Source organism: Indicator indicator, chromosome 14 (assembly GCF_027791375.1).
Source record: "Indicator indicator isolate 239-I01 chromosome 14, UM_Iind_1.1, whole genome shotgun sequence".
NCBI lineage: Eukaryota > Metazoa > Chordata > Aves > Piciformes > Indicatoridae > Indicator > Indicator indicator.
The window spans coordinates 7,928,897-7,945,402 of NC_072023.1; the positions used below are offsets into that span (position 1 = coordinate 7,928,897).

A 16,506-nucleotide genomic window follows, 5' to 3' on the forward strand; every position below is an offset into this window, starting at 1 on the left:
TGCTCACTGGCAAACTCCTGCCACTGGCTAAACGCACAGTCAGCCACCAATTCACAGATGTCTAACTGTCAACCAGACCCAAGAGTGAAAGGAGAGAGGTGACAAGAGATAAACAGTACCAAAAAACAATTAAAAAAAAGGAACTTTTATTCTCACAGCTTCCGTTACCACAGAATACTTAAAAACCTTCTGACTAAAGATGAGGACCAAAACAAATAATCTGAAAATTGCAGTAGTGGGAGAAGAGGCTGAAGAGGCTGTTCACCAGGAGCACAACCCATGAAAACTGCCAAGAACATCAGCCTGAGACACTGAACCATGCACACAGATCCCTTAGAAAGTAACTGGTTGCAGGTAGAACACTTTTTAAAACAGAACCATCATTTACAAAAATCATTAATTGTATGAATAATTGGTTTGAAAATAAGATACCAGCAGCACAACTGGGGAAGGCACTGAGCACCTCTACTCAATGAAGCACGAAGCTTAGCACATATTAATAACTCTGAGCATATATTTAAGTGTTGTGTTCATCTACTGTGCTCAGCATCTTGATGGATTAAATTACAAATGAACATTTTTGGCTAATAGGTGATTCCTGGAGGCAGCAAGTGTACTGTTTTGCTTGAACATACACCTGCTGAATAGGACTAGTTAAAAGTTGCTTGGCCTATGTAACTTGCTGACAGCTTCTTCTGAGATTGTGCATTGTATGCAGAGAGAGAATTGTACTTTCAGATATGTTGATCTGCCAGAGTACACTAATTTAATGACTATGTGCATTGCTGGACAAGCCTAGCTGTGACTCCATGTAGTGCTTTCCTGTTGGAATTTCCTCAGTCTTTCTCATAGAATGAAATGTGAAGAGAAGCTCTTGATCAACCATGATTTAAAATTCTGAGCTGATTCATATAATCAGAAATAAAAGTTGAAGTTATTCCTGCAGTCATAGGTAATTTCTTTCCATTATCACATTTTAGATGTATTGAAATACCAATTTAAAAAAAACTAATGTATAGCTCTATAACAGCCATTAGAAAATACAATCTAAGAATAGTTCTTTGGTTGTGATTACTCTGTTAAACTCTCTGCTGTGTCTGTGGGTTGCACTTGAAGATTTTGCTGTATAGTTTCCTTGCTGAGAAGGTAAGAAAATCCATTCTTTATTCTTAGACAGGATACTGAAGACTGTCTGGATGGTTTTCAAATGTAGCACACTAGCTGTAAATGACTTAATTTTAGGGTAATCATGCTGAAATGCCTTAGAAAACCTGATTTTCTGAGGCAGCTTGAGCACCAACTGCTGAATATAAAGACTTACTTAAAGCAGTGTTATGGTTTGAGGCTAGATGCCTTTAAGAACCACAGTGTGGAAGACCTCCAGGAGGTTTAGAATGGTCCAGAGATGGATCCTAAAGTGTAGCTTGTTCATTCGATCCCATAATTCTGCTATCTCTTTATAAGCAGGCTGTACTGCCAGCATTCTCTCTCTTTTCTTTTTCTTCTCTCCTCCTGGGAAGGCATGAGTTTTTATCAAACACGAGGGAGGATTTGGGGTCTCACTGCAGCCTTAGGAGGCCTGGGTAATTTTTCAGACACAATTTTGGCCTATTTGGGCCTTATGTAGGGGGCATATGGGGGGGGGGGGGGAAGAGAAAAGAGCACTAAGGCCTGAGTATTAAGGCATGGATGGGGGGGAGGTTTGTCTTGGTATGTGGAGGTTTGTCTTGGTATGTAGTAGATAGTATGGATTTCTATATTCTGTGTTATGGATTGATGTCTTCTGTAGTCTCTCTATATTTTTGAATACAAGTCTGCATTTCTCTCCAATTCTGTGAGAGTATTTTATTTTGCTCCCTGAGGAGGGTGTGTGTGTGTGCATAAAATAAGATTCTGTCTTGCTCTTTAAAGCAGGACAAGCAGTAGAAATTTCAGTTCATTGAAAACTAGCAATTGGGCTGCATTAATGCAGCACCCACTTACGAAGTGTTGCAGTACTGATAAACTGCAGCAATGTTAGCATTCTGATACTTTCAAAAGGGAAGCTGTAGGACAAGCATTCAGCTGAGAGGCTGAGAAAAACCTACAGCATCAGAACTAGGCATCTGAAGCCAAACAAAATGGTGTTTTCCTCCAGTATAGATGGAGTAATCTGTCAATGAGAGCCCTCTTCTCAAGGTTCGTGGTTTCTTCATAAGCAATAGCAACATAGCAAGTTAGTTATGGGAAGGAGATGGTGAAGCTTGCCACTGATGCACTGATTTACTGTCAGATGAGCCACACTACTGTTACAAGTCTGACCACAATCATTGCATTTAAATACACTACACTGATTTCAGAAACAATATTAATTCTGCTACTCGCTTAACTTCTCCCAGACTACTTTGCTCCTGAAATTCCACAACCTGAAAGGACTAATCACTTAGCAAGTAGTTTTCCAAACCATCTTATAACTTTAGAAGCACAAGACTAAGCCATTGATGCCATGCTCTTAGCAACAACCCATTTGTCAGCTAACAGGTTCTCCATCAGAAGAGAGACTCTCAAGCTTTCTTGGTAGGCCCACTTAGTTTTCACTCAAACTAACTAACTGCTTTTCACCACAAACCAATCCTTGCTCACAGATAGTGAGTCTGTTCAACAAGGTATTTAAGTATGTGCTTAATTCATCAACCTCAACAGGGTCTAAGCAAGCACATGTTTGATATTAAGACAAAACCTATGCTTAAATCTCTTGCCGATTTGCCCCTGAGTGCTGACGTCGGGAAAAGATTCTTCGAGTCCTCTGTACAACATGAGCTTGAATCTCTGCTTTTCTTGCAGAACTGAACACAACAAGAGCTGCCAGGATGCCTTTGTAGTCATTTCTCTACAGCTCATTCAGTACCTCCTGACCCATGTCCTTGCACCTCTCACCTTTCCACCACCTCAAACATCCCTGCATGGCTAAGGAGGGCAGGCCTGCACCAGAGGCAGCATCAGCAATTCACGGCAAACACAGGTCAACAAGCTCTCTGTCTACACAATCTCCAGCCAGGAGCACACATCGGATGACCTGCAGGCACGTGAGCCTGGGGGTGCAGGTCTTGGGGGGAGAGTCCTCTCACACATCCTCGTACGCAGGTTACCTCTTGCTTGTCATGGTTACACTTCTCGCACATGGCCGGCGAGGAGTAATGATGGAAGACGGAGCCCGATAGGTTATCGATGATCATTAACTCCCCGTCGAAGGAGTCCTTAATAATTAAAGAGACACTGTCCAGCCATAAGTTCTCCTAGGGGACAAGAAAGGGGGGAGGATGGGAGAGATCATTTCAAGAACGCCAAGCTTTTTGCTTCAAGGTTTCACGTGAATTGGGGGCTGGGTTCTCCACCCTGACTCATCTGGAGCAGCATCTTGTCCTGCAGGTACTTGCACAGGATTGCTCTGGGAGCATCTGCTCCTTAGGGTGTGTAAAGGTGCCAGATTTCAATGGAGAAAAGAAAAAAAAGGAAGGGGAAAAAAAAAAAAGGAGGGACTGTCTTCACTTATTGTCAGTGCACCATGGCACTGCTCACACCTTCCTTCCAGCTCAGCTGGAGTGCCTCACTCCTGATCTGTCAGTTCCCACTCTCTTCTCCTGAAATACCCTCTAAAATGTACTCCTAATCACACCTTGACTTGATCTGTTCCACCCCTTCTCTGCTGGCCCTCAGTTTCACCATGTTGATAATGAATAGGTCCCACTGCTATCACAGCCTCGTCCCCACACGATTCCACCAACTCAAAAGTCTACTGCTGGAAGCAAACCTCACGCTCTGAGATGGGAGAGTCTATCTGTTACTGCTAAGCCCTCTGTCATCTAGGCTGCCCATCTTCTCCCCACATCTACTTACTGCACTCTGGTTGGTAAGCTCAAAAGCATACTCACCTGTGCTGGAGAGTAACATCTCATGCACAGACGTCCTTCAGGATCTGTTCTCCCACCACCACCACCTCCTGTTCCTGTTCCTTTTCCCTGCTCCCTGCGTGACTTGCGGGAGCAGAACCCATGTGCAATTTCCAGCTCGATCTCAGCATCCATCTCTGCATCCTCCTGGGCCTCCTTGTTGCTGTCGTCGAGGTGTTTCATGAGCACAGCTACCACCACATTGATGAGGACAAACTGGGCTGTGAGCACAAAGCTAACAAAGTACAGTGGGGAGATGAACTGCAGGTTGCTGAGGCAGCTCCGGTCATCGTGGCTGCAGTCACGCAAGGTATCCTTGAGGGGAAGTTGGGTTTGAGAGGAAATGATGGAAGGAAGGAAGGACTAAAGTAAGAATACAAGCTTGGCTGCTCTTTCTGTCAAAACCTACTGATGCCAATGGAAAGAGCAAGGCAAACATTTCTACTGTCCCCACCCCTTCTGGGATCATCACATCCCCAAGGAATATGGGACAGTATCCCACCATGTGCTCTCTACTTCAGTATAAATATGCCCAAAGGCATGCATATATATAGAGACAGAGAAACTACTTCCAGATCATCACTTTGCTGCCACTGCACATGTGAACAAGAACAAAAAATAGGCAGCCTAGTACTGCCTTGTCCCATCCAGGCTCAGAAGCACCACATGTGTTCAAAGAACTTCCATCTCTCCACATCCTTTGAAGAAAGGGTTATTTTGGATTGCCCTGGGAGCTCTGCAAATGGGTGCCCTGTCCAACGCACCTGCATTCAGCTTTGATAACAGGTCTTACAACAATAGATATTTCCTCTTAGTCTGGGTAGTCTTATTAATCCTCCCAAGGACAATTTGTACTTTTTTCAGCCAGATGTCTGGAGGACTAGATAAGCCCAAGGTCTGAGTTACCATGGTGGGGGGGAAGGTCTGGCTCAACCGAGGACCTTATCTAGCATCCCCACTCCTGCCCTCATTCCCTTTTCTAGTCCAAGCACTACTGAACAGAGCACATATCAGAATTTATTCTTTCCCAAAATAAGGACATCCACAACATTGAGACTCAGTTACCTTCATGATTCCATTCCAGTTGTCACCTGTGGACACCTGGAAGAGTGTGAGAAAGGCCATCCCAAAGTTCTCAAAGGTGGCATGGCGGCTCATGCCCTCACAGGGGTTCTCATCGTTGCAAACTGAAAGGAAGGGGATTGTGGCTATCAGTGGAGGACACACTGCAGACATTCAGATCAACATCAGGAACTGGAGAAGGGGTCTTCAGGCTTTTCATAGTCTGGACACCTCAGGTAATGGCATCAGCACCCCACCCAAGAGTTGGTTGTTGCCTGGCAACACTGAAAAATCCCTGGTGGCCCACTCCCAGGATATTGGGCAGTGTAATTCAGTTGCTCACGATATCCTCCCAACATGCTATTGTACTTGATCAATATCCCACGGCAAGAGATATAAATTATCATTCCCTGAGTTTTTCTTGTAATCTTGAAGGCAGTATGATTATAAGCAGTCCAGAAAAAGCAAAAGTTTAAGAATGAAAGAGAAAGCAGACACTGCTTTTAGGCTGTTAGGATAATAACAACTTCAAGGGAAATTCCTCTTAAAGGAGAAATCAAACAGAATAAACACCATCAAGTAATTCAGTCCCTTTATTGAATGAGTACTGATTCTGAGAAATCTCACACTCTCAACAGGTCTGTAGCTCACACTGAAGCATGGTCAGTTTGAGACTTACCCAGTTTTCCAAAGAGCTCAACTCCTAGAGCAGCATAGATGAAAAACAGGAGCATGAAAAGGAGTCCAAGGTTTCCCACCTGAAAGCAAATGGTGTGGTCAGCCTACCCCAAGGCCTATTTCATCTGTACAGGCAAGTCTTTCTGTCTTTCAAAGCCTGAAGAGAACAGCAGAGACTACCCAATGTAAAATGCAACCAAACAATTGAGAAATCCCCAGTTGTAACTGGACTTGAAGGATGCTTTTTCCCCCAGTTACCTCCACTCCAACACGAGCTCGGGCCAGGGCTGGCTAAAGTGTACAGTTTCTGGGCCAGATGGAGACAAGCACATTGGAGCAGGGGCACAGAAGTGGAAGCCAGTTTGGCTGAGTGAAGGATAAGCTATGAATTACAAGAGACAGACATGTCCTGCACTGCTACAAGCCCCACAAAACTGCCTAAGTTGCTCAAAGCTATGCTCATGTGAAGAGCACAGCAGCAGTGCTCCAAAGAGACAGGGACACTGGTACATGAGCTCCTGCCCTGAAACAGGCAGAGCATGGTGAGACATAGCACCAGCTGCATGTGGAGGTTACAGCAGGCTTTCTGGAAGGAGTAGGTAGGTGGCAAGTAGGAAGGGTAGAGGTACTTGTGAAATGTGTGGAGATGAAGAGGAGAAGAGAGGAGAAGAGAGAAGGCTATGAATGGGTCAAGAGAGAAAGCATAATTTCCTTTGCATCTCCTGAATAATAGGCAAAAAACTGATTTCTCAGCCTTCGGTAGGTGCTGTTTGGAAACTCCTGCTGCTTCATAGTGCACAAAGGCAGCAGTGCCACCAGCACTCCCAAACCACTGCTTGCCTCTCAATCTCCTGCCAGGTTGTGTGTGAGGAGCAGGAGCAGGCTGAACAGTAACGGAAAACGCCAGTGATGGTGAGCACATCGTTGGTGGAGCAATAGAAGGCAGGGGAAAATGCAGGACCTCACTGCTATGTGGGTGTTTTTGGAAAACTGAGCAGTGTCTGATCTGAATGCATGTCGTCACTGGGCCTTTGTTAGTACCATCCACTTCAGGAGTCTAATTTAGTCATGGCAACTGCTGTGCCATCCAAATTCAGGAAAGAAGTAAATGATTCGGCCCACCCACTCCCCATGGCTGCCAGATCCTAGCTCCCTGCATACTCAGTGAAAAAAATAATTTCTGATGACTAAATTGGACACCATAGTAAATGCTGTGAGTGTGCACTTTGGGGTCTGTCTACAGGCCATTCAGATGTTAAGAAAACTTAGCTAAGGGCTACATTTCCAAAGGGCTCTTCAAAATTAAAGATCTATTCACTATTAAGAATTGTTGCAGTATAACAAAGAAAGAGAATTGAAGCAGGACAACTGGAGCTGCCTTGTATGTCATTAGCAAGCCAAAATCCCTGATGGTTATACTCTAGGAACATAAAGAGAAAGGTTGAGAGGAGGAAAAAGTGCAAGGAAAGAGCTTATTTCAAACTGCTTCTTTTGGCAAAGCCAATAAATCTTGAATACCAATATTTCAGATAATTCAGTTGTCCCCTGAAGACTTAATGTATGAAATATGGAGACTAAATTCGATCTTCTAACAGTGAAACTGGGGGACTTTAGCCCTGCTTTAAGTGCACAACTTTAACTATGGAGTAATTTTTTTACTCTTCTGTTATGTGACTTTATTAAACTCAGCCAAGCTGTTACAGAAGGAAGTCAATAGGAAATGGTTTGATCACAGGCTTTGACGCTGGAAGACTTAAGCATTGCTTTTTGTTAACCTCCAGGGAATACATAGAGACTAGACCTTTAGACATCCACCTGTGGGGGAGTTGTGGCAGGTATTAATGATGTCCAAAAGATCTGACCTACCATCTTAGTTAACAAAGCAGTTGTAGGTGAGTAGGAGACAGAAAAGGCAGAACTTATAAAGTATGGAAGAACATACTGATGGTTTGTGGCTTGGACCACAGAAGGGCTCAGAGGCTTGAACTGAGGTCCCACCTGTGCTTTTTGCCACCCTGAGCAAACCACTACTGCCTGATGACTGTTTCTCCATTGGCATGACAAGGATATCAACATTTCCTTTTCTCTTATTTATTCTCTGTATTTTGGGGGTAAAAGCTGAGTCTCACCATGTAAGTCCAAATATACTGCAGAGTCCTCTTAGCAAAGGCTTTTAGATACTACTTCAGCCACCTCTTAATATCTGAATGCAATTATCTGGATTTCAGAATAAATATGCCACACACATGCAGATGCTGGATCTGAAGATCTGCTCCACTACAGATTCTTGCCTGAAAAAAAAAATCAGCAGTTGTGGCTCCTGGAACAGAAAAGAGCAAGGTGGAAAAAAGCTGCACTGAGCTAACCTTGGTCAGCAGAGCCAGAACTAATAAATGTTACTGACTCAAAGCTGCCAGCTATAAGAATACCCTTAATCTCAGGTCTATCCATTGCTCAGTGTATCTCAGCCCCCAACTATCTTGGATGATGATATTATTGCATATCCTACATTTTAATGATGTAATAATAATTATTAGATGAAACCAGAAATTATTATTGTTTAATAAGCGGCATGGAAGATCACACAGAGCTCAGGATTCATAAAAATTCACAGTGTCCCCCCCTTGCTTTTGTGTCATAATGTTCCTCTAATGCAGATTGACATTTATTGTCAGCAATATCAGAAGTAAACTCCTTGGGTAACTACTCATGCCATTTTCAGATTGATTCTCAGCTCTGCATCAGTCACCAAGACTGTTAGCTGATAAATCACCTGATAAATGCCTGTGCATTTTGATATCATGCAACATAGCTGCCTGGCTCAGGGCCTGCCAGCAGAATGATCTGATGTATGATCAGTAAAGCCACTTGGTGCCATTACTCCTTGCTTAACAGTTCTCTCTCAAAGACCTAAAACGAATGGGACCAGTCTCCCTGGCTGCTCATCCATCACAGAGGCTCCTCACAGTGGGCTTGAAGCCTGTGTAAAGCACTGTGTCAGCATCTCACTTGGGAACAGCTGCTGCTCACAGCTCATGAAATCCTTCTGTCTGGCTGTCTTGCGGTAGACACTTAACTGCCGGCTGCGTGAGCCACAACAGAGAGCGTTGCTGCTTCTCCTGCAGGAGAGGCTCAGGAACACAAAGGGATCCAGGAGGAGAAAAGAAAAGAGGAAGAGAAAGTAGGAAGGGGGAGGCAGTGGCTAAGAAAAGGAGTGATGTGATATGTGTGAGTAAAGGAGATGAGGGAAAAGAGGGCACATGCAGGGAAGGGTAAGAAGGGCGGAGATGTGAAGATCTCCTTTCTTCATGAAACGGTTGCCAGTCATCACTCTTCCTTTCTGTGGAGCTTTATTTCTATGGAGCTTCCTTTCTGTGGAGGGAGAGAGGAGCTGAGCACTAGCCACAAAAAGTTAGACACTAGATAGACATGATGGGGAAAATATGCCCTTATCCAGGAATCAAGCTTTATTTAATTCACCCACTGAAGAACCCTCATGATTGACATGCTAACCTGGACAAGACCTATCTGAGGACAGCTATACCCCCATAAATGACACGAAAACATGGACATCACCTTCAGGCAGTTGCCTGCACAACACAGTAGAGACCACCTCTGAGACTCCATGAGAATCAGCCCTTTGGAAAAGGGGTGCAGAAAAGGAGAAGCTTGTCTGTTTTACCTGTGGCAGGGCTTGAACAACTGTATCCAGCAGTGCTCGCATTCCTGTGGCCATCTTCAGTAGCTTCAGGACTGCCACAACAAGCACAAGAGAAGCGTCACTCACACTAGGGTCAGAAGGTCCATCTGTTGTGTCACTTATGACTGGCAGAGACACAGTATTAGATGAACTGTCTCCCCTTGACCTAGAAAAGCTGGACTGTTCCTCTCAGACCTGTTCTCCCTTTTCTCACTTCTTTTGATTGCACAACCCCAGTGGTTCTTACTCTTCGAGACCATCTCCTTCTTACTAAATACTCTGTTTCCACTCCCTTCTTCTGCTTCATCTAGATAGTCTGTCCAAGACCTCTCCTTCTCCCAGCAATGTGCTCTGATTTTTCATTCCATCACTTTCTATTCCTCCAGCCTCCATGGTAAGGCAGCTTAGTACACCTGGCCACCACTAGGAAGACTCAGTCCCCTCCTTGTGTAAATGTCAATCTGCTTGTTGTCCCCTTCTCTGAATACCACTGCCATACTTTCCCCATAAAAGAATAATAGGGAAACTTGAGGTCTCACATGATCAGCAGATTCTCCTGGCCCTTCATATCTCCTTTTAAAACCACTGCATCTAAATGCCTGGCTAAAGGAAGCCAGAAAGCCTTAGACTGTAGGCTTTCCTTCATCACATCCCCTGCCACTCTCCCAGGGCAGAGCTCTCGACTGTACCCTCACTGATCAATGAGTCATGGCACCAAGTCCCACTCCATGTCCACCTGCACCCCCTGCCTCTAGCCAACGTCTCTCTCACCCCGGGCAATACGCAGCACCCTCATGATCCGGATGATGGTAGGGTTAATTGGGAGAGCAGCATTGATTTCAATCTCTTCCAACGTGATGCCCATGACAGAGAGGAGCACAATGGCCAGATCTAACTGGTTCCACCTTAAGAGGAGAAATTGAAGAAAATAAAAGATGAAGGAGTTTTTCCATTTCCCTGTAAAAGAAAGTCAATTGCCTCCTCTTCAACCTAAGTATTTCTCTATGTATGAGTTCAAGGCCCCAGTCTGAGTCAGTCTATATGGGCATTTGCAGACAAACAGAGATTCACTGCATACGCCCTGAGCAGCCAGAGGCAAGCCAGGCTGATCTGAAAGCATGGAGCTGTGTTACTATGGTGCTATGCTTTGACTAATGGGCTCAGCTTTTTATGGCCTTACTACCTCAAGTCAGCTTCCCTATAAAAGTTCTGCTTCAGCATGCTCCCTGTCTGCCTCAAGGGCAGGGAAACAACAGCTTTCTCTAACCCCATCTCATTTGCTTTCTAACCTAACCAGCAAACGCCAACCAAGAGCTAATTTTTGGACAACACTTGCTTAGGTATTGCAGCTCATGCAGGCTGAGGCTAGGTCCATGCTGTGCAGAACTGGGAGGCAGTCCTGGCACTCTGCCACCACCTCACACACCAGATAGGGATCTATGCTCAAAACCTCCACTCCAACCCCAACTGTCCCACAGCTACTGTTGACAATAACCCTCTGCTCACCTGTCTTTGAAGAACCGCCGCAGGCCAAACGCCACGAGCTTGAGGACTGCCTCCAACACAAAGACAGTGGTGAAGAGGTAGTTGCAGTACTTGAGGGCGGTCTCCAGGGACTGCCAGCAGAAAGAGAGGGCACAGAATTGAGGCAAAAGCAACATCAAGCACATAACCTGTCAGGAGACTCTCTTGAGTGCCAGGAATTCACATGAAGGTGAGGGAAGGTGCCTCATGCCTCCTACCTACTTGAATGTGGAGGCTGCCTACTAAGGGGAACCACCAGCTGACCCCTCTGTCCCATGTGATTCTCAGATTCAGTTATTGCTCTTTCTTCTGTACTACTCAGCATTATGGGGAGGAAGAGGATATTGAAGAAGAATCCATCAAGTACCATCAGCCTACTCTTCAGCCAGTGGCCCATACCACCTTAGTGCCACCATGGCATAGCTATCCACCAGGATTAAGGCACAAAGATTACTCCAGTTGTGGATGCTTGTCTCACCTGACAGAAGGAACCCCCCCTCTGTGCTTTGGTGAGGAGCAGGCATATATCATATCCAATAGCTGTTGGGCTTCTGGTTCTTTTGTGTGCTGCCCCTTCCCCACCACTAAGGACCAGTGTGAGCAGTGAGCAGAATTTAGTGGTACTTTGTGCTGGAAGGGTTCAAAGCGCTTTGACAAGATTCTTTAGCAGAGCCTGACAGCAGGCTGGCACAGTAGGACCTACATTCCAGGGAAAGGAGCTGAGGAGCAAGAAAAAGGAGTGACTTGTTCAAGAACAAAGGCCTCACACAAGGAAGGTGACAGATAAAGGTCAAGAATCTCTACAGAGTAAAACTGGGCACCATCAAGGGCAAGATCAAAGATGGGCAGTTGGGTAAGATGGGCAAGAAACAGGGGAGCCTGGCAGTGGATTTGAATAAGGACAGACAGATTCAGTTCCTGATCAAAGCCTGAGCTACCTTGGACAGCATCTGCTTAGGCATCAGAGCTGTCACCTAAACCAAAGGTCTCCTGAAGAGAAGACTTAAATACCACCAAGCAGATTTCATGATGAATGCTACACATGGAGGCAGAAAGCTTGTTTGATATGTGCAGCATACGTTTTTCCATCAAAGGCATCTAGAGCTTTGCCAGGAACACTGAGAGGTACATGGTATTCCCCAATCAAATATAAAACCTATTTGGCCTGTAAAGCCCTTCACTGGGAATCACCCTTTGCAGCTGAGAGAGGCTCTGCTCAGCACTCTGGCCCTGCAACTTATCTTATGGAAAAAAGGTGGCTTGTTAAAAACACTATACCCAATGACACAGATCCAGCCACTCCAGCTGGATCCACTTTCAGCTCAGACCATATGTCAGGGGAATTGGACAGGCATTTGGAAATCTGATACAAAGCCTGAAGTTCCCAGGACACTGCTGCTCCTACCACTCCTCCTCTTAGTATCTGTAGATACAGGCAGCAAAATCTGGGTGACCCAGATATACACTTAATAATATAAAGCATAGACATTTAATTACACAACGCTCTCTAGGGGCCTGACTCTTGCTTAGATGCATTCTCTCTGTTGATTTTAAAGGATAAAGTGTCTGAGCAGGGCTACCCTTCTGGATATATATATGAAACTCTTTCCGTAACTTTGCCTATTATATTAAATCTTGCAACACTTTAATGGTATTTTTTAGAGACTACCCTTCTAGATATATATGAAACTCTTCCCATAGCTTTGCCTATTAGATTAAGTCTTGCAGCACTTCAATGGTATTTTTTAGACTACCCTTCTGGATATATAAAGCTCTTCCCATAGCTTTGCCTATTACATTAAGTCTTGCAACACCTTAATGGTGTTTTTGGAGCCACTCCAGTGTTTTACCTATGCCGGTGGGCAGCAGTCATCAGAAAGCTGGAGCAAAGTAACGTAACGACTAGAAGCAGGGCTTATCTCCATGATCTCACTCACCACAGGCTGGTTGTAGTGCTCCAAGGACATAGTGACCACGTTGAGGCAGATGATGAAAGTGATAAAGATGTCCAGATAGTGGCTGGTGCAGACCGAATGAATAAGGAGGCGTATGGGGCAGTAGGTAGCATAGTACGGCAAACGCTGCGCCTCTTCAGTGGAAAGAGGGAGATGGGCAGAGTTAGGAAGAGATTGGAAGAAAGAGAGAAATGGGTAAGAAACACTGAGGAGGGAGCAGGCACAAGAGTGGTGATAAGTGTTGAAAGAAAAAAGAATGAAGATGGCAGAAAGAACGGAAAAGGATAGGCAAAAGGTAGGGAGAATAGGAAGGGTATAAAAAAAAAAAAGAAGATGACAAAAAAAGAAGAAAGTAGAAGTGTATGTGGGGGGAAACAGAGAAAAAAAGACAAGGAAAGAAATGCTAGAAAGAAAATCTCTTAGCCTGTGTTTGTGGGAATGGTGCTAAATCAGCATTTCATGCCTCAACAAATTAAGATCACAAATTATAATAAGGGAGCAGATGGTTCTAGGAGAGGCCCTGGGGTGTCACAGGAGAGAGGGGAAAAACTGGAGCAGAGGAAAGGAATGTGTGCCCACAGGCTGTGAATGGAAGAAAACCATCAGTCTGGGGTAGTAGGGATGATAATCAGGGGCAAGTATGCTTTGGGACTTTTTGTCTAAAGGTAATACAGAGGAGGATGGAAACACGAGGAAGAAGGCTTGCTCACCCAAGGAGTGACACTGAAAGCCAGGAACAAAACACAGAAGTCTTCCTCTTGCCTGCCCACCCCCCAGTCTCCCACCCCTCACCCTCCCACCTCCTTCTTTAAATTTGGATTTAAACAGACCTGGATGGTCTGTCCAGGTCTTCCCACAAACACCAGCTTGGTAACAGGAAGCCCAAGTGGGACTGACCCAAGCCCAAGAGGCGTACCAATGTGTGCTTGTCCTGTCACAGCCAGAACACACACAGGGGGATTTTTGGTACATATCTTCTTCCAAGGGGCAGGGTGCCAAAACCCCAGTGGCTTCCTGAGCCACAGCATCATCAGCCACCCCTCTTCCCCAGACCACCCCAGTGAGGTGCACAGCAACATGGCAGTGGGGCACGGAGGAAGGCTGAGAGCACAGCCACAAGCAATGCATTTCAGAGGCTGGTCCATCAGGAAAGAAAAAGGAGAAGTTGTTTGTTTTGTTTTGTTTTTCCAGAAAACCTTGGCCCACAAACCAACCAAACACTTAGGCTGTGCCTTACTCCTTCTCTTCTTCTCCAGGCGGCGCAGGCGCTTCTCCTCCCGCCGGCGTGCCTCCTCAGCCTCCTGGTGCTGACGGCACTTGTGGAAGTTCTCCACCACCACCCCCACAAACATGTTGAGCACAAAGAAACTGACGATGAGAAGGAAGGAGATGAAGTAGAGGAGCATCCAGGGGTTGTTGTTGGTTACTGGCTGGAAGAGAGGGAGAACAGAGATGGTCAGTTGGGTGGATGTGAGGCGGTATGGAAATTATCAGGGTGGGACCTGCCGTGGTGATTGACCGCTGGGAAGGTGAGAAAGGGTTATGGAAATCAGGAGTGGGCTGGGAAGAGCTGGTGCTACAGGAAAGGCAGCTTGTGGTTGGTTGGCTTTTAGCATCAGCTAGCAATTGACAGAGGGGGTGGGAATCAAGTGCAAGAGCCTGCTTGCAAAGAGTCACCTGCAGTTCAGGCACAGCCTCATCTGCAGGTCAAGTACAGCACCAGTATGTGGTAAAATGGATGGCCCAGACACCAGGAACAGCTTTGGCTTGAGGACAAGTAGGGACCACATCCACACAGCACCAAAATGGCTCTGAGATGGGAATAAACATGTCATTCAGGAGAGAAAGGAGGCCCTGACTGCATCTCCTGACAAACATCTACAAAGCCACCAGTGGCAGAGGTGCACTGGTAAATGGAACATCAAGCCTGAGGTTTAAGCCTGTGGTACTGCTTTCCTGGGCAGGTGCCTACACTGGTCAGTGCCTTACTAGTAGAGGAATAGAGAATAAGTGGGCAGCATCTCAACAGTCTCTGCTTTACAGAGTATTAAAATAACCTCCTGTGTCCCAGGAGGGAGCTGGCATATCCAGAAAGGCACACAGCATTGTTGCTCCATCATAACAAACAAATAAAGGCCTACTGTGAGATCCAACCTGGGTAGAGGCTGAGAATTGCTATAGATAACCACCACACAGCCACAGCTGCACAGCCCTGCATGCACCAGGCATGACCCTGACCCCTTGCAAATAGGTGAGCAAAGGATTCAGAAGGGCCCTGCAAGGGACTTTTGGTATGAGGGGGGTATCTGAAGCAGGACACTAAAGCATGCTTCTGTCTTACTAGCCTAAGAAAGTGAAAAAGGTCCTTTCACAAGGAAGTTTTTGTACCTGCTGGTCAACAGCCACAGCATCTAGTCCATTATACATAATATTGACCCAGCCATCCTTGGAAGCCAGAACAAAGAGGGACATCAGAGCCTGCAACACAAAAAGCAAAGCAGATATGGAGCAGGTGCATCTGGCAGGCTGGGAGAAAGCAAAAAGGAAAAAAAGAAAACTGAGTTTACACTCTAACAAACACAGCATTGAAATCCTCTTCCTGCCTATGTTTCTACACACATCAAAACCTGCTCCTTCCCCCATGGAGTTGAGAGAGGGGGGCACAGGAAGTTGTGTGCAGCCAGACACACCAGAGGAGAGAGGTTGTGAAGAACATCTGCTTTGCAGCAGGAGGAAAAAAGAAAACGAAGCTCTCTGCTGCCACCACTTTTCTTTCCCCAACAACCTCTAAGCATCATTCTGATCCCAATCCACTAAGGGACACGGCTTCTGCCAAATAAGTGCCCCTCCTGGACCAGGGACCAGACTTCCCAGGCACCACATCTGTGCATATATAGGAGAAGACAAACCCTGCACTGGGTTCCCATCAGAGACAGGGCCTGTAAGCACACTCACCTGTCCCAGGTTGTCAAAGTTATACTTGTGGTGCACCCACTTGTAGTTGGCAGCCACACAGTCAGACCGGTTGGTGATGTTCCTGATGTCGACCCCCAGACAGTGGTAGAACTTGCCCTTGAAGAGCTGCAGAAGGGAAGTGATCCCATCAGCCCCTTTCCCCACTGGGCTCTCCATGTTCCCTGGGCTAGTGAAGAAGCTCTCGAGATGGTGGGTGGGCTGCAGGGCTGCAAGTCAGGTGGAGTATGACGGGTAGGGAAGACTACCAATGCAACAGAGCACAGGCTCAAACATTGATGCAGAGCCAGAGCCACCCACATAAACCCACACCTGGCCTTTCAGCCTCCTCCATTGCCCTAGGCTAGCAGTGACTCCAAGTCCTTACTCTCTGACAGCCTTTAGGGCAGCCTTTCTAGGTAGAATTAGAGTCACTGGCCTGAAAGGAAAAACATCCTCTATTTAGCCCGCAAACGTAGTCTCCTTTTCTTGCTTCCCAGTTACTGAAAGGACTGATGGGAAAAGAAGATCTCATCTGAGGGTAAAGAACCAGGAAAAAAAAAAGTCCCCTGATTCTCAGATACTTTGTTTTTTGTTTGTTGTTTTGTTTTTTTTTTTTCCTCTCCACAAAGCTGCACTGCACTGCTGGGGCTCTTCTGCCCAGGGCTCCTTTCCCCATATGGAAGATACTGGATTGTGCATTTGT

The 16,506-nt window shown here is 45.9% G+C and overlaps 1 protein-coding gene across 1 annotated transcript in view; it reads right to left on the reverse strand.

Annotated features, from left to right (window-relative positions):
- The window catches only part of CACNA1I (calcium voltage-gated channel subunit alpha1 I), a 166,041-nt gene that overhangs the window by 5,477 nt on the left and 144,058 nt on the right, over positions 1–16,506 (reverse strand). Inside the window, exons 22-32 of the mRNA XM_054386678.1 lie at positions 15,804–15,929; positions 15,237–15,326; positions 14,086–14,278; positions 12,831–12,982; positions 10,876–10,985; positions 10,141–10,274; positions 9,352–9,422; positions 5,671–5,749; positions 4,995–5,116; positions 3,912–4,244; positions 3,129–3,275 (exon numbers count right to left, since the gene is read on the reverse strand). Of these exons, the coding sequence (XP_054242653.1) occupies positions 3,129–3,275; positions 3,912–4,244; positions 4,995–5,116; positions 5,671–5,749; positions 9,352–9,422; positions 10,141–10,274; positions 10,876–10,985; positions 12,831–12,982; positions 14,086–14,278; positions 15,237–15,326; positions 15,804–15,929 (1,557 nt within the window). The remainder of the gene's footprint in view (positions 1–3,128; positions 3,276–3,911; positions 4,245–4,994; positions 5,117–5,670; positions 5,750–9,351; positions 9,423–10,140; positions 10,275–10,875; positions 10,986–12,830; positions 12,983–14,085; positions 14,279–15,236; positions 15,327–15,803; positions 15,930–16,506) is intronic.